General features: G+C 26.3%; 6 protein-coding genes and 1 long non-coding RNA gene across 8 annotated transcripts; 3 read left to right on the top strand and 4 right to left on the bottom strand.

The window, feature by feature from the left end:
* Positions 1 to 1,066: 1,066 nt before the first annotated feature.
* On the top strand, positions 1,067 to 3,888 carry LOC103579827 (GDP-mannose 4,6 dehydratase). The gene is made up of 8 exons (XM_008561365.3): positions 1,067 to 1,385; positions 1,625 to 1,953; positions 2,073 to 2,315; positions 2,422 to 2,617; positions 2,915 to 3,147; positions 3,219 to 3,434; positions 3,537 to 3,605; positions 3,680 to 3,888. Exons 2-8 carry the CDS (start codon positions 1,900 to 1,902, stop codon positions 3,740 to 3,742), a joined length of 1,074 nt encoding a protein of 357 aa, XP_008559587.1. The 5' UTR covers positions 1,067 to 1,385; positions 1,625 to 1,899; the 3' UTR covers positions 3,743 to 3,888.
* Positions 3,889 to 4,816: 928 nt separating this feature from the next.
* LOC103579825 (E3 ubiquitin-protein ligase TRAIP) lies at positions 4,817 to 7,701 on the bottom strand. The gene is made up of 4 exons (XR_549560.2): positions 7,366 to 7,701; positions 6,892 to 7,269; positions 6,478 to 6,793; positions 4,817 to 5,656 (listed from the first exon to the last, which is right to left on the bottom strand). It is a non-coding gene; the product is annotated as an E3 ubiquitin-protein ligase TRAIP (long non-coding RNA).
* A 590-nt stretch (positions 7,702 to 8,291) lies between these two features.
* LOC103579826 (39S ribosomal protein L18, mitochondrial) lies at positions 8,292 to 9,359 on the top strand. Its single transcript, XM_008561363.3, has 3 exons — positions 8,292 to 8,737; positions 8,820 to 8,933; positions 9,018 to 9,359. Exons 1-3 carry the CDS (start codon positions 8,541 to 8,543, stop codon positions 9,253 to 9,255), a joined length of 549 nt encoding a protein of 182 aa, XP_008559585.1. The 5' UTR covers positions 8,292 to 8,540; the 3' UTR covers positions 9,256 to 9,359.
* A 94-nt stretch (positions 9,360 to 9,453) lies between these two features.
* Positions 9,454 to 12,117, bottom strand: LOC103579824 (tRNA selenocysteine 1-associated protein 1). The gene is made up of 5 exons (XM_053739949.1): positions 11,892 to 12,117; positions 11,446 to 11,643; positions 10,749 to 11,071; positions 10,464 to 10,663; positions 9,454 to 10,379 (listed from the first exon to the last, which is right to left on the bottom strand). The coding sequence occupies exons 1-5, from the start codon at positions 11,931 to 11,933 to the stop codon at positions 10,255 to 10,257; spliced, it is 888 nt and encodes a 295-aa protein (XP_053595924.1). The 5' UTR covers positions 11,934 to 12,117; the 3' UTR covers positions 9,454 to 10,254.
* Positions 12,118 to 13,671: 1,554 nt separating this feature from the next.
* LOC103579891 (endoplasmic reticulum-Golgi intermediate compartment protein 3) lies at positions 13,672 to 19,376 on the top strand. Its single transcript, XM_008561459.2, has 7 exons — positions 13,672 to 14,074; positions 14,436 to 14,594; positions 15,169 to 15,326; positions 15,904 to 15,974; positions 16,059 to 16,282; positions 17,011 to 17,139; positions 18,925 to 19,376. Exons 1-7 carry the CDS (start codon positions 13,987 to 13,989, stop codon positions 19,260 to 19,262), a joined length of 1,167 nt encoding a protein of 388 aa, XP_008559681.1. The 5' UTR covers positions 13,672 to 13,986; the 3' UTR covers positions 19,263 to 19,376.
* On the bottom strand, positions 17,203 to 18,445 carry LOC103579823 (reactive oxygen species modulator 1). 2 transcript variants are annotated; one of them, XM_008561358.3, is made up of 3 exons: positions 18,333 to 18,445; positions 18,006 to 18,142; positions 17,203 to 17,519 (listed from the first exon to the last, which is right to left on the bottom strand). In XM_008561358.3, exons 2-3 carry the CDS (start codon positions 18,134 to 18,136, stop codon positions 17,411 to 17,413), a joined length of 240 nt encoding a protein of 79 aa, XP_008559580.1. In that variant the 5' UTR covers positions 18,137 to 18,142; positions 18,333 to 18,445; the 3' UTR covers positions 17,203 to 17,410. The 2 variants fall into 2 exon arrangements, with proteins under 2 accessions (XP_008559580.1, XP_008559581.1); XM_008561359.3 differs by lacking the exon at positions 18,333 to 18,445 and adding an exon at positions 18,227 to 18,326.
* Positions 19,377 to 21,464: 2,088 nt separating the features above from the next.
* LOC103579890 (serine/threonine-protein kinase TNNI3K-like) lies at positions 21,465 to 22,728 on the bottom strand. The gene is made up of 3 exons (XM_053740028.1): positions 22,695 to 22,728; positions 21,532 to 22,466; positions 21,465 to 21,470 (listed from the first exon to the last, which is right to left on the bottom strand). Exons 1-3 carry the CDS (start codon positions 22,726 to 22,728, stop codon positions 21,465 to 21,467), a joined length of 975 nt encoding a protein of 324 aa, XP_053596003.1.
* Between the last annotated feature and the right edge of the window lie 1,578 nt (positions 22,729 to 24,306).

Below are 24,306 nucleotides of genomic sequence, written 5' to 3'. Positions count from 1 at the left end.
TATTTTTTAAAATATTATATATTTATTGCTAATTATTAAAAGAAATTTACCTTTTTAAACTTTTTTGAACTCATTTACTTAAAAAATAACTCATTTAATTTACTGTTCCGGTATTGGGACAAGGCATTTTCAGCGTTCGGGTATAGGGTCTTTCGGGTGTCGAAGAAAAAAATATTTTATATATATAATAAATTTAAGCAAAAATAATTAATTTGTTTATTAATTTTATATAATGCAATAAATTATTTTTTTTTATCTATTTAAACATTTTTAAAACGATAAAAACCAGTCTATACCCTTCGTCGTTCCGTTATTGGGACACTTTCCTTATTATTTTAAATACCAGAAAAATTGAAGCATTTTTTTTCTTTTGCATACTTAAATTTTATTGAGTACTAATTTTTTGAATCAAATTCATTCTTTGTTTCCAAGCAGCACACTTGACTTTTTGACATCAGTTTGATATCAGTTTCTAGGCTGTTTTTTGGCATATTGATAAGGCTCAAAATGTTGACAAGATGATTAGAAATTTATGTCATCGAAAAAATATTTGCTTAAAAGACTCAGTGCAAGTAACGGCAAAAAGTAAATTGCAAATAGTGGTCCAATAAGTCATCTACACGATTTTTTAATTGAAATGTCTTTTTTAAGATAGGAAAAATAACACAAAGTTTCTATGGCTCCAGGGACCAACATCGGTATGTCTTATAAGAAGAAGACATTTAAAAATTGGTCCAATGAAAGTCTAGTCAACGATAACGATGTTAACATTGTAAATTTTAGTGGAATTTTCTTTCCGTATATATTTATATAGAAAAACTTGACTTTGAGACAAAAAAAAATTTGTCTTGTACTTTTAAAAGACATATTCACGACATCTTAAAGTTGTCTTTGTGCTACTTGGGTTAATAAACTTGTATATATATTCAAAATTTTCCCCGGGTTCGTTGAAGTCTTTTGGGGCATCTAGTGTGACACTGTAAAATTCATTTAAATTTTCCCGCTGTACTTTGAACTACGTTTACATGGCGGATTTATTTATTTCATTGTTTACGTTTTTCTACTACGTGTAGTCTGTCCAGTCTGTATATAGGGTCTATAGTATAGTTTATATTTTATATATTTTACGTGTCATATCTGCCTAAATCACATTTTTATGTGCAAAGTGCAATTCTGTTAATGTGTTAGAAATAAGATTTATTGTATTATCGTGTTAAATTCATACATTTATGTATATATACTAGAATTTTTCATTAAATAACAAAACTTGTTGAGAAATATTTTGATGATGGTTTTCAATAAACATAAAAATTTCATAATTCTATTTTTTTGCTGATTAAGCCGAAATCACAGAAATTGGAGACAATTTTTATTTAAAAATAAAAGTTCGTATATATTATACTTAAGCGTTGTTTTAAAAAAATATCATGATACTCAAGTTAGCCGACGTCTAATAATCTTCGAATTTTTTAAAAAACGATAAATTATAAAAAAAAAAAAATATTTCAAAAAATTGCACCTATAGTTTTTTTAATTTTCTACATATTCATATTTTTAGTTTTTTTTTATAATTAATTTGTTAGAAAAAAAAATACGAAAATTGTTATTTATCTTCTAACTTCAGAACCATATAAATATCAGAAGTAACCGACGTTTATTATGCGATAGTACAGTAAATAAAAAAATACTGATAAGAAATATTCAGTATTTATTTTTTTTTTTGTTTAAAACATAAACATATATATATCGGTTATATGTATGTATGTACGTGGCTACGAAATTTAAATTATTTAGTCACGTACTGAAATAATCCTAGTATTAATAGAATTTAAAAATCAATATTGGAACGATTCACAATTAATTCTTCTAATATTCGATAAATATTTGATACATACAATAATGGCAACCAGCGAAAAACGTCTCGTTGCATTGATAACCGGAATAACTGGTCAAGTAAGTAAATAAAATAATCAAATTCAAACAATCAATTATTTATTTATTAATCAATTCATTCAATTAGTTGAGAAGTAAAATTATTACAATAAATTCATTGGATAATAAAATGATTATAGGATGGATCTTATCTAGCAGAATTCTTACTAGAAAAAGGGTATAAAGTTCATGGTATTATACGAAGATCTAGTTCATTTAATACTACCAGGATTCAGCATCTTTACGCTGATCCTCAAAGTCACAAGCAGGAAAACATGAAACTACATTGGGGTGACATGACGGACTCAAGTAGTTTAATAAAAGTTATTGCTGCAGTGCAGCCGACAGAAATTTATAATCTTGCTGCTCAAAGTCATGTAAAGGTTTGTATTGCTAAGTCTTTTTATTTATCCGAGAATATTTATTTTTTTATTGTCGTCACTGATTATTAAGAAATTTAATTTATTATTTTTCTTTTTTCCTGAAAAGGTGAGCTTTGAGTTGAGTGAATATACTGGTGAAGTTGATGCTATTGGAACTGTTAGATTATTAGATGCAATAAGGACATGTGGACTTGAAAAAACAGTTAAATTTTACCAAGCATCAACGTCTGAGCTTTATGGTGGTAGAGATTTCTCAGCACCACAAAATGAAACGACACCTTTTTATCCACGTTCTCCATATGGTATGATAAGATACAATGTCTGTTAAAAACTTAAATTGATGATAAACTTTTAAACGAAAAAAATTGAAGGTTCATTTTAAAAGTTTTTCTTCCATTGAAGTATTTTTAATTTCTTACTAAAAAATATCAGTTTCTATAGAGTTAAAATATCTTATAATAGAGTAAAAGTAACATGAATTTAAAGTTAAATTCGGTTACGAAATGTCAGAATTTTTAATAATTTTTAACTAAAATTGTGCATGATTCTATTAATATATTCGATTAATTTCCGTGCTGAATATATATTTTAACTTGCAGCTTGTGCCAAAATTTATAGCTATTGGATTGTTATAAATTATCGAGAAGCGTATGGTCTCTATGCGTGCAACGGTATTTTATTTAATCATGAAAGCCCGAGAAGAGGAGAAAATTTTGTTACAAGAAAAATTACTAGGAGTATCGCTAAAATTCATCTAGGACTACAAGATGAATTAGAGTTAGGAAATCTAAATGCTAAAAGAGATTGGGGTCATGCCAAAGATTATGTTAAAGTAATTATAAAAATCTTATTTTATTTATATAATTATAAAAATATAAAAAATAATTGTTTTTATAAATTAAGGCGATGTGGATGATGCTGCAACAAGAAATACCTGAAGATTATGTAATAGCAACTGGTGAAAGTCATAGCGTACGAGAATTCGTTGAAACAGCCTTCCAGTATGTTAATGTTAATATCATTTGGGAAGGCGAAGGGGTTGATGAAGTTGGTCGGGATAAAGATAGTGGAAAAGTATTAGTCCGAGTAAATCCGAGATACTTTCGTCCAACAGAAGTGGTAAATATATTAATTAATTTTCTAACTATTACTTTATTATACAAATTTTATATATTTTTTATAATTGTTATTTACTAAACTTTATTAATATTTTTCTCAAAGGTAATGCTGCTTGGAGATGCTACAAAAGCAAAGACGAAACTAGGATGGGAACCTTCAGTTTCTTTCAAAGTAAGTTTTAAAATTAATTAAAATTAATAAACTAAAAAACGTTTATCAGCTCACTAAATATATTTTTTATAAAGGAACTTGTTCAAGATATGATGGATGCTGATTTGGCTTTGATGAAAAAAGATCCAACAGCTTGATTGACAGTATTTTACAGCATTTGACGCATTCCTTTTTAATCAAAACCAATGAGTTATTATATTGTATTGATTGATAAATATTTATTTACAACCATTAAATTACTAATTTTATAACTGTTTATTTGTTAATAAAAATTGTAAAAATAGTTTGGATTTTCTGTATTATTTTAAAGTATTCCTTGAAAATAATATCTTTTACAGTTAAAAAAATTTCGAGTTTCAGCAACTGAAACACTTCAACTAAAGTGTTTAGTTAAGATGTTAAAATGAATGTTTAATATTGCATGTCAATAACTATTTATTTATTGCAACTACTTATTTTCATTTTTCTTAGTGTGTTATTTTGTTTAATTTAGATCAATTGATTAAGACCGAAAAATAATTAATATAATTTTGAGGTAATGTGTTAATTTGAATAGTTTTTCTTGAACGATTTAAAAAGAAAAGATAACATCGTCCAGATGTTTTTGTTTAAGATTTTTTCTCAAAGAAAAAATCGGACGCAAAATGAAGCTTTAGGCTCGATGCATTACTTTATAATCTAGCAATCTACATTTTTATTTGTTGAAGAGAAAAACCGTAAACGAAGTTTCCATTTACTACTTTAGTAGAATTCTTAAAGAACTCTTACGTAAATCTGTATCTTGAGTCTTTAGCAAGTTTGCATTTCTAGATTTTTATTGACTCATGCAATTTTATGTTTTTTCTTTCTTTTTTTTTCTTTTTTTTTTTCTTTTCTTTTTTTTTTTTTTTTTTTTAAATTAAAAAACTTCCACTAGTGATCGTATAAAATTTTTGAAAGTTTACATTTAGTACCAATGCTCATTATAAAATCCTTTTCTTTATTTTATAAATTAATAAAATAGCGTCTGAATTCCCTCAGTATCACAGTTAAGTAATATTTAAAAAAAGACAATAAATTAGTGAATCATAAAAATTAGTAATAACTTGCAGTGAGATCGTGGAAGACAGTCATAAAAAACTAATTCATAAATAATAAAATAAGTAATTTTTTTATTAATGAAAAATTTCTTTTGAACATGATTTAATCTTATACTATAGATCTGTATTAATTAATTATAAAGAAAGAAGTTTAAAGTAATGTATATCTTCACACTTCAAATGATTATTTCTATAAGTTAAAAACCATAGTTGGCAATTTATAATTTCTAAGAATAGAGGTACAATATACATACTATTTATATCACTATTATCACATTGTTACATTTATTATCTATATTTGATTACGTTAGTTTAGAATAGATTTAATTGTTCGAACTAATTCATTTTAATTATTTATTTACATGAACGAAAATATAATCTATGATGAAATAATCAACAAACTTTAACAAAAATAATCAAAAAAAAAAAATAATATTCTAAGTTTTCAAGTGAGCAACTAAGCTGCTTTTCGATAAACTATTTTTTTGTTCATTGAAATTTATCGATATAAAACCTAGTATACATTTATTTTCTATACCCACTCGCATGAAAATAGAAAATTTTTTACATAATAATTTACTTTCCATTTGATGATTTCATTTGTCATAAGTACTGTATTCTCGAAGTTCTATTATTAGTTAAATATTTTTTCTTTCCTTCAATGCATATATATTAAATGAAATTCAATGATAAACTATTAATAATCGGTTATAGTTCCAAGTAATTTAGAAAAAATGTTAAATTACTAGTTACATTTATGATTTTCATCATTTATCCTTTTAAGTTATAATAAAAATTATCCTTTTAAGTTATAATAAAAAAATACATTTGCTTAAAAAATTTTCAAAACTTAATGATAGATATAAAATAGAACGCTGAAATTTATGGTTGGTTACTACGTAGGGCCCTTTTAGAATGTGCTGGGGCACGATTATTTCTCGATATTGTTTCCTCAACTGGAGTAATTAAATCCTGAAAACAGTTTTTTTTCTTAAAATTTTTTGCGTTTAAATATTATTCATAACTAGCTTATTTTTCGTTATCATCTGGGTATCCAAATAGCTGACAGTAATAGATACAAATTTTATATCTATGAATTCATATTAAGTGATTAAAAATTGCTTTTTAATTACAGAAATTGAACTTTTATTTTTATAAAGAAAAAAAAATTTATAGCTGTAAGTTACCATGTGGTATTTATTTTACACATACACAGAAAAAAAAATTTCTAAGCATAAAACATTTTTACTCGTTCCAAGAAATTTTTTACTTGCCCTAAGAAATTATTTATAGTTTTAAGAAAATTTTTGTTTTCATTTCACAATGAAAATTTTTCTTACGCCAAGAAATCCTTTTTTCTGTGTAATGATCAAAATTATTGTTTGATTTTAAAAAACCAACTTCATCAAAAATACGAATTTCAATGCCTAGTTAGTCAGCAAAAAGTCAATTTATCAAACCAATGCGATTTAGGGAAAAATGAGCTATGCAAAAGTATAGGAAATTTAAACTCGTGTGTCTAATGGCCTATCGGGATCGAAGGCGATAATTTTGTTTTTTGTAATTCTATTGAAAATAGAAAATTCAAATTCAGCAAAACATTCAATTTTTTTAAAAAATAAAATCACAAAAAATGTTCTCTCGCGTTCATTTCAAATTTCACTCATCTCCTTAAGTAATTATAGTTCATTCAATAATTGAAATTGCTGCTCGTTCAATATTCTTGATATTAAAAATTCTAAACAGTCTTATTATATTTAAATATTAAAACATCACAAGTATTTAAAATTTACCACAATTTCTCCGTCGTTCTTTGGCTTAGGTTTTTTTGTTACTCCAGTATTTCTTTTAACAGTAGATGTTGAATACGATGATAATTTTTGATTGGACTCTGGCAGTATATTTTCTTTATTATTTGTATTTAAACGTCGTTTTAATGGGACTCTTGTTCCATCAGAGTTTGCATTAGATGAAGTATCGTATGCTGACCTTGTACTTGATGGTTTTTGTGAAACTTTTCTGTTTGAAAGCTGAATTTGCAAAAGATTATGTTTTGTTTTCCACGAAAAAACTTCTTCTGTAAGCTGACGAATTTTTGCTTCGGATTTTCTAAATAAAAAAAAAATGATTGGTAGTTAAATTAAATATAACTGACTAATTTATTTATTACTGAAAAAAACAAAATCGAAAAAAAAATGTAATTTTACTGGCGTAATTTTTCCGATTTGTCGAGTTTTTTTGTGTATTTTTGTAGAGTATTTTGTTCAGATTTTTTATAATAATCAATATCTTTTTTCAAGTTTTCTTGAGATTCTTGTAATTTTTTAAGAGCGTTTCGATAGTTTGATTTTTCTAATTTTAAAGCATCAATTTTTTTTTCATCATTTTCAATATGTTTAAGTAAGCTCGATATGTATGTGTCTTTTTCTTGTTGTATTTTATTTATATCTTGTTGGAGTTTATCTATTATTTGTTGGAATTTTTCTATTTCTTCACAGTTTGATTCATCATCGGAAAAATTAAAATACATTGGATATGTTTTCGATGAAGAAACTGGTTCACGACATTGAGGGCATGTTTTAGATCTAATAACCATGAATTTAATAAATAAGATTGATTAATTTATATTATTAAAACTTAGCTCAAGCAAATACGTGACACTTCAAAATACTTTTTCTAACCTCTTTAACCAATTACGTAGGCAACGATAATGAAAAACGTGCCCACATTTTGTTCCCTGTACTTCATCAGACGATTGAAAACTTATGATACAGATTGCACATATAATATTCATGATTTTAACTTAATTACTGAAGACTAAGATAATTTAAATTTAAAGTCCACTAAATAATCAAACACCTGAGTAAAATTAATGAGTAAGAAGTAATAAGTAACAATATGAACACTTTGTCAGGATTGCGTATATATCGTTTCTGTTGCCGCCAAATTTATTAATCAGTTTCATTACTTAAAAAATTCAAACTTTTCATTATTATTAATTAAATGTTGTTTATTTTTAAATTAAAAAAAAACTAATATTCAAATAATTTACCATTTATGTCATATGTCAATTAACAAAACTAAAATTATTTTAAGTTTTTGCTTTAATTAAAAATTTTTACTTTGACTAATGAAATATAGATGCGCAGTAGCAAAATTTTCTTGTAAATTTTTATAATTTAAATTAAACTATTATTTAATCAAAGAAATATTTAAAAGATTTTTTTTTTTATAATTAATTTTAAATATTTTAAATTATAAATGAATTTCATAAAATTTGAATCGAAAATTGAATTGAAATTTATACTTCCTCTTTCTCTTTTTTGCGTAGAGGATTTCCTTATCATTATGAATATAATTTAATTATTTTGAAAAGTAATTTATTAATTTTCAAAATAATTAATTAATTGATCAAATATATACAACTGTAACGATTGCTTTATCATTCAATAAATACATTTGAAATATGTACCTATTGGGCATGTTCAGAAACACACTCTGGAAGAGAAAAATTCAAATCCTGCGTTCAGAAATATCCTCTGGTCAAACTCGAGGTGCGATTTAACATTACAAAAATACTAGTTACACATGGATAGGTAATTCTTCACTTCCAGAGTATATTTCTGAACACGCTCATTGTTTTGGAAAGCGCGCGCATGCGTTAAAACCAACCCATGTGTTTTTTCACAAGATTTATATTTCTAACCCGTAAAAATTTGTTTTTTAAGAGAAACTATCAATAATAATTTGAATATATTTTACTTATATTTATTACATTCAAAAGTCTATTAACGTAATTCATTAATTTAAGTTTTCAACCTATTGTTGAATAAGAAGTAATTAATTAAATTTCATAATGATGAATGCAATTACTCGATTACAATTGTTTAATTTATCAAAAGTAAACATTAAAAAAATCCATTCAAATGCAGCACTTGTGGATAATTGTACTAGTATTAATAACAGAAATCCTAGAAATCTTGAATATTTAAGGATCGCACATCGACCACATGGTTATCATTTGGAAAAAGTAATCCCATCATTTTGGCACAAGTAAGTTATTAAACTGTATTGGAATATTTTTGACATAATCACAACAAATTGCTTAATACTGTATTTTTTTTTTAATTTCAAGATTGGTTCTAACACGTTCTGCAAAATATATAACTTTTGATGTACAACATTTTGAAAATGGAGTTGTTGTAAGTGCGTCAAGTCAAGAATGGCCAATAAAAAAACGTTTATACAGGTATGAAATAATGTATTTTTTAAATGAGTGTCACGAATTTTTCAATAATAATTAACTCTTTTAATCCTGTAAATCATAATTTAGATGCCAAGACAGTGCAGCGTACATAAATCTTGGTCGTATATTAGCACAACGATGTTTAGAGAGTGGGATATTGTTCATTCATGCTGATCCAGAATTACCTGAATGTGAAAAAACAAATTTGGCATTACAAGAATTAATTAAGGAGGGCATTACATTAAATGAACCATTGCGTTATATTCATCCAAATCCTTGGGATCTTCAACGACCGGAAAAACCTTGGGAAATTTATGAAAATTAATTTTATTTTATACACTACTATTGTCAATAAAAATTAGTTACTTAAATTATAACAAATTATTGTTACTGTACACTTGAATCTTTATAAACACTATTTTATGAAAATTTCCATGTATGTAAAGACCATAATTTTTAATAATATTTTAATTAATATCGTCGGGATAAAAGTTGTAAAAATTGTGTAAAATAATGTCTTACAAACAGTGTTAAGTAATGAAATTCTCTCATCGACATTTAATATCAACTTCCCGCGATGAAAATTGAAAATTTTCAAAAAAAAAAAATTGTTGATTTTTTTTTTATTCGACGATGAGTGCATTCGAAAATGCTCTAGCTCTCGCTATATGACAACGCTTGGCTAGAGCTAAAATATTTTCGAATGTACCCGATGTCTCTGGAACGATTCAACCGATTTAAACTTATTTGGCGGCAATCGAAAGGGCTCACCAAGACTTAGAACTGATAACATTTTGGAGTCGATAAATCTAGTAGTTTCCAAGTAAAACGAAAAATAAAAATTAGAAACAAATTGTTTCTTCAAGATATTGTTGCATAACTCGTGAATCGCTAAACCGGTTTGTTTTTTTTTACATTCATTAAATCTAAGTCTCAACAGGCTCTTCTGATTGTCGCAAAGTACTGCTGATCCGTCGATTCGTTTCAAAAATTAATTTTCTTCAGCGAAATGTAAATATTTTTAGTTTAGTTATTTTTCAAACTCGAAGAGCTCAAAAGTTTACCAATAATAACGTTTTCAAGCTGGAAAACAGTGGGAAGTTTTGGGTTGGTCCACAGGGTCAACTGTTTTTCAGATTTTTTTTACAATAATAAAAAAAAACTTGATTATCATTTTTGTTATAAAAAAAATGTAAACGCGAGTTGAACTAATAATAGTTTAAGTACTGAAACTATTGATCTATAAAAATTTGTTTAAAAAGATTAGTTATCTGAATAAAAATTTCCACTGTTTTTATAAAAAAATTTATAATTTATTGAATTTCTAATAACATAGTTCGAGAGTGTCACAAGGAATCCATTTGGAACTTTCTAATGCATCCCACATATTGTAATCTTGTTCAATAATTTCTCGATTAAGTTTATCACTGTCAACTGGAAGAGAGTGCTCTAAAAAATAAAATTTTACTTTATGATTATCAAAGGATAGTAAAAAAAATTATTTTTAATTTATTTTTGAATTAAAAACTGTACCAATAAGTTCTAATTCATCTTCTTCAGGTTTTTGTTCAGAAACATAAGCACCGTATACATCAGCAGTTGGTTCGCTCTCGTAATAACCTTGTTGCCATGCACTGTAACTATTCCAATAAGACGAAGTATCATAATAATTATATCCTTCTGTGCTAATGTTTGTAGATGAATACTCCGAAGATGATTGCGGTGTAGTTGATCTGATAATGAATAAAAATAATTATATAATTGTCAATGACAATAATAAAACTAAGAATTTTGTTAAGGATACGAGTAATATTTTACCCTGTTAATTTGTTCCATGGCCTGGGAACTGCATTGCATATTTTCAAAGATTTTGTTCCTAAACCTCTGTAACCATTCATAGCAACTAAACTATTTTTTTGCTCATCCTCATTAGCAAATCTAACAAAGCCATAACCTTTGCTAAATCCTGAACTGTCTAAAATGACTTTAGCAGTACGAATAGAGTTATATTTAGCTGCAAATGCCCGGTATAATGAATAATCATCAACATCCGTTGATAAATCACCAACCCAGATACTAAATTCACGATCTGCTGCAGGCTTGCCTGTAGTACTGGCATGATTAAGCCGAAATCTAACGGACTGAAATAATATGTAAATATTTATAAAAATAATAGTATTTTTTGAATGAAAAAATTGAGGTCAAAATTTTTTAAAACAAATTTTTGATCTTTTTAGGTTAGTTTAGATAGAGTAGAGGTACCACTTGTGGTCTCCACTTGTGTTCCATTTTTTAACATTTAATACTTAATTTTAATTAATGAAAGTGTAAAATAAAATTTCTATTTTAACGGTGGGATAAAAGTATTTTTAAATAAATTTAAAAAATGAATTGTAATTGCGCCTCTTACAAATTATTTTACTGAAATTTTTCGGGTGTCCAAAAGTGACCAAAACGGTACCTTTACCCTAAATTTAAATAAACTTATAGACATCATTAAAAAATAATAACTTACCGGACTAGATCCTGGAATAACTTTACCATTTAATTTATGCATTGCATCAAGAGCCATTTCATCAGTTGGAAAATGTACGAAGCAATAACCTGCGGGCTCACCGGTGTATCTGTTTCTCATTACTTTTACTGTTTGTGGTTGTTCGCCCATTTTATGAAACGCATTCATTATAAAGCTTTCTGTCATGTATGGTTCCAACTGAAATATTTAATATACAATTTTTATTAAATCTTATCTTTATTAAATAAAATTATTTTTTAAAATAATTACAATAATTAATACTTTTAACCTATAAGTTTAATGTTTTATTAGAAAACTCTCAAATGTTACTAATCCATAAATATAAATAGTAAATTAAAATAATAAATAATCAACAGGTTAAAATTAATATAATTAGTTTAATTATTGATATGAAATAATTTAAAATAAATTTTGTCTTTACTTACGCCACCCATCCATAACTGACATAAAACCATAGGTCCAGACATTTCGTAATTGTTTCTTTGATTTGTTGATAGATTATATTATTATATATGTAATATTCACTTTGTATACTTAGATGAAAAATTTGTTAAATATACAGCTATTTGAATAGTATAATAATAAACTAAAATATACTACCGGTACTTTGGTATACAAATTGTGATAAACATCACGAAAAGTTATAATCCTGAAGTTAGCAGACAATTGATAATTTTTTAATTTATTTTTCAGCGAATCAATTAAAAAAAAAATAAAATCCAAAAATATGCACATGTAGACAATTTAAAAAACTACAAGTGCAGTTTTTTAAAATATTTTTTTTTTTAAAGTTCGTCGTTTTCAAAAAAAAATTCAAAAATTATTAGACGTCAGCTAACTTCAGTATCATCGAAAAGTTCAGTTTACATGGATGTCATCGAAACAAAAATCATACTATACATAATTTACAATAAAACAAAAGGTTCATTGCACTTTGCACTGATCTCTGTATGACAGATCAGTGGTTTATTTATAATGTTATATGTAATTACATAATAGTAAAGTTAGAGGACATCTGAGTGTTAAATTTAGTTAAATTTAAATTTAACTAAATTTAAAAACGTTAGGATAATATATTTATATTAAAACAATTATAAAATAAAAATAAAAAAAATGCATGTTTAGAAAATTCAAAATTCGGTACATGGATTTTTTTGAATTTTATTACTTTAATTATTTAATTTTTTTATATGTAATTAAAAAATTGTCGTATGTCTGCTACATTTACACTCATTGAAAATACAACGATTAGATATTTGAATTGATTATTTGGGGAACCCCATAAGTCAAGAATACAAAATTTTGCAAGAAACACAAAAAACATTTTTCTGGAAAAACTTTCCATTGAAATAGTAAATAAATAATTGAAGAGAATAATGTTTGCGACTCTGAAAAATATTCAAACAAGAAAAATTTCATTTTCTGATTGAAACTACTTGAAAAAATTGTTCAAAGTTGATTGACTTATGGGGTTTCTCAACCAAACGGGAGAAAAAGTTATAAAATCATTGTTTTTTTATTTTTTTTCCACTCAAATAATTTATTAGACTGATAAAATGAAGTTTATAATATGTATTTAAACTCTGAAACTCAGAAATTACAAAAAATGATAATTAATTTAAGTATTTTAATTAGTCATATTATTTTTTTTCCCAAAAAAAGCGCAAATTTTAAATAAAAAAGAAAAAATTATTTCTATAAAACTAAAACTGCATATGTTTATTTGAAAAACCCTATAAGTCCTTGATTTATGGCGTTTCTCAATAAAATAAAATTTCGTCATCCCGTTAATTGTTTTTTAAACACTGATTTGATGGATATTTGTATTAATTTCTATGGGAGGATATCCATAGAACCCCAAAATGTAAAAAACCCCGATTTCGAAAAAACATAACTTATGGAGTTTCTCAAATAAACGATTCATTTCATGTGACAAGAATATTGAATAACAACTTAAACTCAATCGGCAGATTATTATTTATATGCATGATTATCACAATTCTGCAAAGAAAAAAAAATGAATAAAAACTATAGATTAACGACGAGCAGCAAAAACATTGATGAGTCATATAGATTTGGATATCAAAAAATAGCATTCAAATATAACGATAATTCCACAACTCTTCTATAAGAGTCAATATCTATTTTAACATTTTTATGTAATTTATTAAAGTTATTTGGTACAAACATTAATTCAAAAATATCCGTAAGCGAGACATTTGATTTCTGCTAACAACTGCAACGTTCCTTGATTGATAACATTGTAAAGAGTATAGCCTCCAGGTATCATGTCATTGTTCCTCTTCCCGCTCAAAAACTAAATGACATTAACTTGAGCATGCGCATTACGTAAAAAGTAAGTGCTCGATAAAACAGCAATAAATAAACAATAATAACAATAATAACAATCATACCTAATCAGCCGAAATTTATTGTTTTTATGTTTTTATTCAATTACGTGGCAAAATAAAAATTATTTTTATTTGTAATAGTTAATTACTTTAATTGAAATAATTAATCATGCATTTTGCTGATATCTTGAGAAGATTTGATGCTTATCCAAAAACACTTGAAGATTTTAGGGTTAAAACATTTAGCGGTGCTATAGGTTTGTATTTTTAATTGATGTAGTTAATTAATTTCCTTATCTATTTATTAATTATATAAATATTTTAAGTTTATTACTTTCTAAATAAATGTATCTTTTGTTTGGTTTTGTTGAAAATTTTCACAATTTTTTCCCTACCTCCAATTTTATATAAACAGCAGGTGAAAGTTAATTTGAAAAATAAAAAAAATGTTACTTGTAAAAAAATAAATAAAAAATTTATGGTAATAATTTTTTTAAATTACCAGGATATTTTTAAATGAATCAGGAAATTTGTGATATAAAAATAAGAAAACGTTATATGTTTGCTAACTTTTTTTATTATTTTAATTGCTAATTAGAATGATTTTTTTATTTTCAGTGACAATAATTAGTACAATGATAATGATAATGTTATTTATATCAGAATTAAGAGATTTTATGACACCAAATTTGGATGAGGAATTATTTGTTGATACTTCAAGAGGTTCTAAATTAAAAATAAATTTAGATATTATTATACCAAAAATTTCATGTGATTGTAAGTAATTTTTATTTATAATTATAATTTAATTACAGTAAAAAAAAAAAACTGTTGGCATGATGAATTATATTTTTCCATGCAATGTTACAAACGGCTTAGAATCAAATCCACAGGTTCAATTCAATGTTAAAATAACTTTTTTTTTATAGATTTTTGAGAATCTACATGCAGAGAACTTTTGAATAAAAATTACCCATAAAGTTTAGTACTTTAAGGATATCTAGCCAGTAACTAAATTTTTACTATGTTAGTAGAAAATGCACTTCATTTACATGCTATCGAGTAGTATATTTTACAACATGTAGGGAAAAAGTTTAGATATTTACCACATGTCCTTACAGTATCAAACTTTTTGGGTAATTTTTACCAAGAATTTTTCTGAATATTGATTACATTGATCTGATCAAAGTTACTTTAATTGACAGCAATAAAATTCGTTAATTAATTTATTAACAAATTTATCATGAACTTAAATAAATAAATATTTCAAATAAACAATTGTTACATAAACATATTAAGTATTTAATTTATATTTTTAATTAGTTTATTATTATTATTATTATTTTTCTAGTATTATCATTAGATGCAATGGATACAACAGGAGAACAGCATTTACAGATAGATCATAATATTTATAAAAGAAGATTAAATTTAGAAGGAACGCCAATTGAAGATCCTAAAAAAACGGATTTAATGGACACTAAAATTGAGCGTCAACTTGAAAATAATGTAATTATACGTTTATTATCATTATTTGTTCGTTTAAATTCTCGGGGGTTTATCCTCGGTAGTCCAAGTTGTTACGAATGTCATGTTCCAATAAATACGGCAACGGTCATTCTAAAAAACTTGTGAAATATCTCCTGGCAGGTAAGGGAGCATAAGGAGGCACGTAAGGAGTTTCACAAGAAGGTTTATTCTTCCAAGACCAAGGGTTTTTGCCGCGTAGATTGCTGCCTTATTTAAAAACGCTCCCTTATGCCTGTTCCCATAACAATAAATAATATGAATTAGAAAATCGTTTTCATCTGCGGTATAATTGACAACTTTATATAGTAAGCTCAAAACCAAACGATTATGCAGACACTCCAGGTTAGGTAGATCTCTTCCACCGATGTTCTGAGAGAGGTATAATCTGCTGGCTGAAGACTTAGGGTGCATGCTGCGATTCATATTCATGACTGCGTGAATTGATATCGAGATCTTTTCGCTTCTTTCGAGTCTACTGAAGGGCACAGAAAGATTAGAGTAGTACTGGCACAGCAAGCATGTATGTTGCATTAATTATTTTTTATTTTATTTGTAGACAATTGAAACAACGACAATGCCGTTATGTGGCTCATGTTATGGTGCCGAAGATGAGGCTCTGAATATTACGTAATTATTTTATTATTTTTATCATTATTATTACTATTGTTAATTATGTTGATGAGTATTTTACTGATAGATTTGTTATTAAAGATGTTGCAATACGTGTGCGGATGTTAAACACGCGTATTTATTACGGCAATGGGCATTTCCGAACCCATCAACGATAGATCAGTGTAAGAATGCCAGATCGATAGATCATATTAAGAATGCATTCGAGGAAGGATGTCAGATCTATGGATCTATGGAAGTAAATCGTGTTGGTGGAAGTTTTCATATCTCACCTGGAAATAGTTTTTCAATAAATCATGTTCATGGTAAATAATTTATTAATACCAACAATAATGACAAAGGAGGGGTTAATAGTCCATTAGAACGCATTTACAACTTTGCCATAAGTGGCCCTATCATAAATAAAATTCTACCCAGTCAAAATCTGCCGTAATATATCTACCTAAAAATTATCTCTCTAATAAACACTGCCGTCTAATTTTTTACCAAAGACAAAGTTTTAAAAACGACGGATCTTTATTGAAGAGTACCCCAACCTCTTTAGCACCCTCAGCAACAGAAAAATTAACGGAACTATCTTTTGTATACTTGTTAAGTAAATGAAAACTTCAAAACGATTTTTCTGAGACGAATTAGAATTTTTTAAAATACGAAATTTGTTAGCCTTCTGTTGTTTTAGAACCCGATAAAAACTTCTATTTTAGGGTTCCAATATTCATTTGCGAAATAAATTGAATTGAAAATAAATTATCATTACACCTTAAGGTAGGCTTTGACTGGATAGTTGAATACTTAGTAGATCCACATATAGCACAGTTATAAATATGCACCGGTTATAAGGTAAAAGACCTAGTACCTGATTAGGAAACTAGTTCTCGTTTACTCCATGCGTTTGTGTATATATTTAGTAAAATTTAGTAAGTATAGATATACAAATACCTTAGTGATAGGGTGCTAGTTCCCTAATCGGGTACTAGGTCTTTTACCTTATGTATTTTTGTTTTTTAATGTTATTTAAATATTTATTTTTAAGTTCATGATGTCCAGCCATACTCATCAAGTCAATTTAATTTAACGCACAAAATTCGTCATTTAAGTTTTGGTATTAATATTCCTGGTAAATCGAATCCAATCGATAATACAACTGTAATTGCTGAACAAGGTAAGATTTACTCATTAATTAATTATTATTGTTATTATTATTAATAAAGGTTATTAACAATCATTAGTTAATTATTATTTTTATTTTTAACTATACATTTTGTTAATTCTTATTCAAGAATCAAACAGAATTATTCTAATATCTAGAAACAATTTTTTATTATTTCAATTTCATTATTATTAATATTATTTTCAATAATTGAACTGGTTAAGAAAAAAAAATGCAAAGATAATTCTTTATAGAAAGAAAAAATATATTTTAATAAATAAATTTAACATCTAATACCAGTTCCAATGGCCATAAATGTACCAAAAGTACCACCACCTTGTACCATTGTTTTACCGACACTATTCACTAGTTCTCTTCCTCTCAATCCGTACCTAAAAAAAATAAAAATAATTAGTTAATATTTTTACATCAATTAAAATAAATGTCACTATTATTAATACGATAAATTAATAATTTTATTAATAAATAATAAAGTTACTATTAATGTTTGTACTTAAATAATAATTCTGGCTAAACAATCAGAGAGATTACATAATTACTTAAATACATTTTTGTAGGAAATTTAATTCTTTACAAAAAAGATATCAATGATTTTTTATGCAGATTCGTTACTTCATTCAGAATTTAAGTTCCAAGTTGAAAAAAAATTTAATAATTCAAGTTCAGGAAAAATTTTTTAGTAATTGTACAGAATTCAGATAAAAATTAATAAATATTCCGTTTTTTTTTTCCACTAAATATTAATTAATACATCAGGTATATTTATTTAAAAAAAAAAATAAATGAACTTTGAACTCGGAGAAAAAAAAATAATCTGGAAATTTATTATTTAAATAAATAAGTAAAGTAATTAATACCTCAATGCTGAGAAACCTCCAAACAATGCACCTGATGCTAAACCGACACAAAATCCAAGGCCAAATCCCATTTTCATTCTATCCCAACATGATGGTCCTTGTTGATAAACTCCACCTGGTACTACTGGCATTTTAACCTAAAAAATTATTATTTTTAAATATAAAATAAATTATTAAATTATATTCCCACAATATTCACTTGATTTAATCATAAAAATTACTTTTTTTAATTAAGCCGGTAGTAATTAAAATTTCAAGTTTAATTTAATTTCAAAGTTAATTATTATTTGATTTTCAAATTTAAATTAAATGTACAAATTAACTTACTGATTATTTATTAAATAATTATTTTTTCACAATCTTAAATGATTTAGAATTTACAGACAAAATTTATTTTACTAGGTTATGTAGTTAGATATTCGCCATGTTGCTTATTTCGATTTATTACTAATCGACTTTAAACAATTTTTTTACAATCGATCGAATATAGATATTTAAAAAAAATTTTTTTTCATTTAAATTCTGAATTAATTTTCTTTTAGATTTATCTTAGAATGGTATAAAAAACAAAAACAAATAATATTTTTAAGCCTGAAATTCAAATATATTTAGAATTATTCTCCAAATTTTAAAATATTGAAATAATTATTTTATTAAAAAATCTGGAAAAGCCTAAATTTGAGTCAAGTCCTTTCTAACAGTACCGAAATTAATTAGTTTTAATTAAAAAATATTATCTAGAAAACAATTTTCTTTCTTTCAATAATATGAGTTACAAAAAAATTTAATTTTTATTTAGAGACGAGAAAAAAAATTTTTTTGGTTATAGACTAGAAGAAATATAATATTCAATTATTAACAAGAATTAAACGTATGGTTTTTTAATTAAAATTTTTTCTTATCACAAAAAAAACGATAGGAGCAATGATGTTTCAACATTATATTAAAATAGTACCAACGACATTTTACCGCGGAGATGGTGCTCAATTACAGACGAATCAATTTTCCGTAACACGTCTTTCACGTAAAATATCTGGATTTAATGGTGAGTCTGGGATGCCAGGAGTGTTTTTCAGCTACGAGTTGAGTCCGCTGATGGTTAAATATACAGAGAAAACAAAATCATTTGGACATTTTGCTACAAATATTTGTGCAATTATTGGTGGTGTTTTTACAGTAGCTGGCTTTATTGATACATTTTTGTATCACTCTGTTAGAGTGATACAAAAAAAACAGGAACTAGGTAAATTGGGATGAAAATAAATTATTTAAATATGTAAATTTATTTTATTAATTTATATATGATACTTTTATTATTATTGTTGTTTTATAAACAATTATTTTAAAGTCTGATAATGTAATTAAATAAAATTTTAATAAAAGTGATTTTTTAAAACAATTTATCATTAGCACGATGACAATTACTGTACTACAAAATTTATTAATTATAATTCTGGGTAGACTACTCTAGATACGACTAAAATTGCCTGAATTATTTTTGTAAAGAATAAAAATTTTCTATGAGAAATTTTGACGTAAATTTATTAATTTAGGCAGAATTTTAACTTTAATATAAGCATATGATTAATTTTTCGGGTCTACTGATAATTTTTGTTCTGTATGAATAACTAATATTTATTTATTTATTTTATTTAACTTACACCAATCGGCCTTATATATTAAAATTCAATCTTATCAATTTAAAGAAAAACAAAATAGTAGATTATTAAATAATTATTCACAAAAAGATATTGCGTCAAATTTTCTATATGAATATCATTACGCAAAATCATCTAGTACATGGTAACTTTTTTACAAATGTTGAAAATGAATAGAGGCACCTTGCAAACAAGTTGATTCAGAGTACGCTAGCCAACCAAATGCCTTGGCCGGATATCCAAATTCTGATCAGTGAAGCCCACTTTAGAGGTGATCATGTTGCTAAAACTATCAAAACGTTAAAATTGGACAATCACATTTCCGATGCTCATCTGACTAATCCATATGATGCTGACTGATTCAAATTATGAGAGTGAAGGTGAAGATGAGGATAAAAATTGATAGAAAAAAAGAGAACTGGAACAAATGACTATAACCATTGATTTAGCACATTCAACTTACTGAAATGTGCTGAGTTATTTTGATCTAAAGCGTTCGGCTGCTAAGAAACGTTGGAAGACAATTAAATCCCAAGATAAAACTTTGAAATCTGCTGAACGAAAGACCAAACAAACATTAAAAGAAGCCGAGACAATCCATACCGTAAACAATACAAAAAAAGTTTACTGGTTCATTATCAGCGAGAACTATTTGGTAATTGGCAGTCGCGATATGCAACTGAATGAATTGATTGTAAAAAGTTCTTAGGTCAGTCCCTGAGCAAATAAAACCAAAATCGGCCAGAATGTCAGGTGCATCTACCAGCCCGTTAATCACTTTAAAAAAAAACTCTAAGTTAGCCACTTGTCTGCGAATCATTAAGCTACTGATCTTTAAGTGGTGGTATAAGACGCTGATGCTGTTTGCAATCTCTAACCACATCAAGTAACGTAAACATTTACTAAATTTCCGTTGAACCTTTTTAATACTATTGATATGTTGCTCAGTAAACGGAGACCAGACAATATTCTCGCCAATCTATCAAAGTAACGTCAAAAATTATGAGAAATGATTTTGTAGAAATTTAAATTTCATACAACATGAATGGCAATTTTAACGTAATCTTAATAATTTAGACAGAATAATGAGCACTTCCTCGAGTAACAAAAATTATTTTAAAGGATTTAAAACAATTTGAATCGACTAATATATAGATATACACTTAATATGAATCAAATAATTTTTCTTAATCAGGGCTTAAATAAACATTTCTTTGACGAATCTATAAACCCAATAAATAAATAAATAAGTATTTATATTTGTATTTAAATTATTTATTCATAAAATCTTTATTGAATATTATTTGCATTTTAAATAATTATAATCGAAAATTTATAAAAACTCTCATTCTTAATTAATTAATTTTTAAAAAATTACTAACTATTCAATTGAGATAATTTATTTTATTTAAAATATTTTTATTCAGTTTTAAATTTTAAAAAAACTAATTAAGCTATGTTTCTGTTTCTAACAATCTGTACAATTTATCTCGATCATCACTACTGAAATAACAAACCAATTTTTTAACAAATTTCAACGGTAACATTGAATTAAAAACAATGTAATAGAAAAAAGAGAGAAGAATATTTAATTTTCGCAGCATTAAAGTTTTTTTCTGCATTGCCCTTAACATTCTGTACTGAATAATTTCCCCATAAATAGGAAATACCATTTGGAATTTTCTATTAAAAAGAAAACTCCCATCTTGCCGAGTTATTTTATATGATAAATCATCTAAAGAACCCAATGCATCATAAACACTTATTGTATTTGTACCAACTCGTGTTCTCTTCATAAGTTCTAATTCTTCAAGACACATGTAATTTAATTTCGAATAATTATCTGTCAATATAATTTTATTATTTACATATAATTTAGCTGATCTTAATTTAACAATATGCTGATTTATCTCTTCAATTGTTTTTTTTGATACATTATTTTCTATGCAATATTCAATAATTGTTTTATTATCGATACAAATATTTATATCAGCACCAGCATTCAATAAATCCGTAACAATACTAGGTGCAACTTTTACTGCATAATGTAACGGAGTATGTAATTCTTTTATCACAATATTAACGTTTATTTTATCATTTAATAACAAAACTTTAACTGCTCGCCGTTGTTGTTTCATAATAGCGGCATGTAGAGGCGTCAAACTGAATTCGTTAATGACAACAAAGCTTAAAGCAGTTTCTCTAGTTTTGCATATCTTCGAAATTTTATTAACATCAGCACCATTCTTAACAAGAATTTTAACCATATCTATTCTCTCTTTTAAAATTGCGTAGACCAATGGCGTTCCTCGATTAATTGACTCCAAATTTGTGTTTACATTTTTTCGGCATAGTAATTCAACCATTCGTATTTGATCCCTTTCTATCGCTATATGCAGCGGTGTAATGCCAATATTAACTGTCGGATTTTTCATGATGTACAAATTTGACATATTAATGTCAGCACCGTAATTAATCAGAAGCTCGGCTACTTCGCATTTACCGTAATAACATGCCAAATGCAATGGCGTCCAATTATAAATAAACTCACGCAAATTTATCTCAGCACCATATTCTATTAATTTCCTCAATATGTTCAAATTACTTGACGATTTGCTGACAGCAAGATACACTGGACTGCCGTAGGTTTCAAAACTCTTGTTTATGTCTGCGTTTTTTTCAATTAAGTAATCAAATAATTCTTCGTCCAAATTATATATCGCTATTTGAAGTAACGTTGGTAGCATTAATGGTAAATTTTCATCTTCTAATTGTGTATTTATATCTGCTATCAATCCTTGATCTACTAGATTGCGAACATAATTTAAATTTATTTTTTCAATTGGCGGCAGTTTAAATATTTCTTTATCCATTACTTAACTTTTTTATGTCACTATAATTATTACTATATATTTATTTAAATAAAAATGTAAATTTATAAGTATACACTCCGTCTTCTGTAACTTGCAACTCAGTTTTGAAGCTTATGAACTTTTTCTTTAATTATTTTTCTGTAAAATTCTTAAATTACCTGATATTTCTGACAATGGTTCAAATGTCGTCATTATAAGGGTCAGATTTATTTTAGATAAGTGATCTTAACAACCATCATAAGTTATTTAATGCTATAATTGAAAAATTTATTAATAAAATGTTAAAAATTTTTTTATTTAAATTATAAAATTATTTTTATTGTTCTTATTGGAAGTTATTAAGTAAGATATATAGTCGCATTATAAACCCACTTACAGGGATGTAGGGGAATATAATTTTAAGAATTCCTGCACCCCGACTTCTTATCAGAAGTTGACCGCAGTAACTCACATTTTCCCTACTTTACAAGCGTGTAAGTGTTCAAGTTCAAGTGATTGTTTTCAGTCATGAATGGGGAATATCTTCAATATAAATATTTCTACGGGCTCGTAATACAACTATATATATATATATATGTTTCCGTACCTGAGTTTGCAAATCTCATTAGTGTAAATTCTTGGTATTGCTTAAAAATAAAACTATCAATAGATAATTTCTATTGTAATTTAGTCACTTAAAATCTTATAAGTAGACTTAGAGAAAAAAATATCATTACTAAGAAATATTTTTTGAAATAAGAAGATATTTTCTTGTCTTAAGAATTTATCAACATGTTTAAACATTGAAAGTTATTATCCGCCGAATATTTATCATTAGTTTCAGTTTCATCTTCAACTTTTTTTTTCACAATTAATAAATCAATACGATAAGGACTGGATCTCATCACGCAATTTTCATCATCTTTTCCAGGCAATTCTATCCCGTCTTCATTTTCATATATTTCCCTATTATAAATTATTTCTTCTCTGCTCTTATCTTCAATCAACTTCTTCATAGCTTCTTCAAGCTTTTTAGTTTTTCTTGGGTATAAAATAATAATAAATAATAATTCTATTTTTGCTTTTAATGTCTCATAGTTATTGCTATGAACAAGGACAGCAACAGATTCCAATAAAATAGAAATTTTTTTTTTATCAATTTTTTTTTTTTTTTTTTTTAGGTAACGTGAAACCATTTTCATTAAGTGAGGATAGCAAAAATAAAGTGGTAAAATTTTTTCCGGCAATGATTCATTAGAAGTAATAACGTTGTAAGTCATTTTTAGATAGTCGGACACAGAACAATCATTCCAAGCTTTCATCACTGCATTGATACTCGCCCAAGACCAATCAATGATAACAGCTTTAAATGGTGGGAAATTTAAATTGTAAGTGACCCATATGTTTCTGAAAAAACCAAGAAATTCACCGATGGAAGACGCAGTTTGGTCATTTGTTATGATCTCTAGTATAGGATAGATTTTATGATTGATATTGACAACGCCAGCATAGTAATATATTCTCTTGGGCTCATCATATGACTTACGAACAACTGATCCAGTTGCATCGAAATATAGAAATAAATCAGGGTAAGACCGTAACAAAGCTATTTGTTCATCGACTCCAAGATAAACAGTGAATGGTGTTTTGAATTGACGGATATATGGGTGATTATATTTTGCTTCAGCGATGAAATAAATCGGATGATAACATAGTATCCACAAAAATATTACTTATTGGAATTGTCAATGAATCGACATATTCATAAGTATTTGTAAATTTCTTACTTGT

The sequence above is a fragment of the Microplitis demolitor genome, chromosome 6, assembly GCF_026212275.2.
Source record: "Microplitis demolitor isolate Queensland-Clemson2020A chromosome 6, iyMicDemo2.1a, whole genome shotgun sequence".
Classification (NCBI taxonomy): domain Eukaryota; kingdom Metazoa; phylum Arthropoda; class Insecta; order Hymenoptera; family Braconidae; genus Microplitis; species Microplitis demolitor.
The sequence above is the reverse complement of the archived record's forward strand: the minus strand, read 5'-3'. Positions and strand labels throughout refer to the sequence as shown.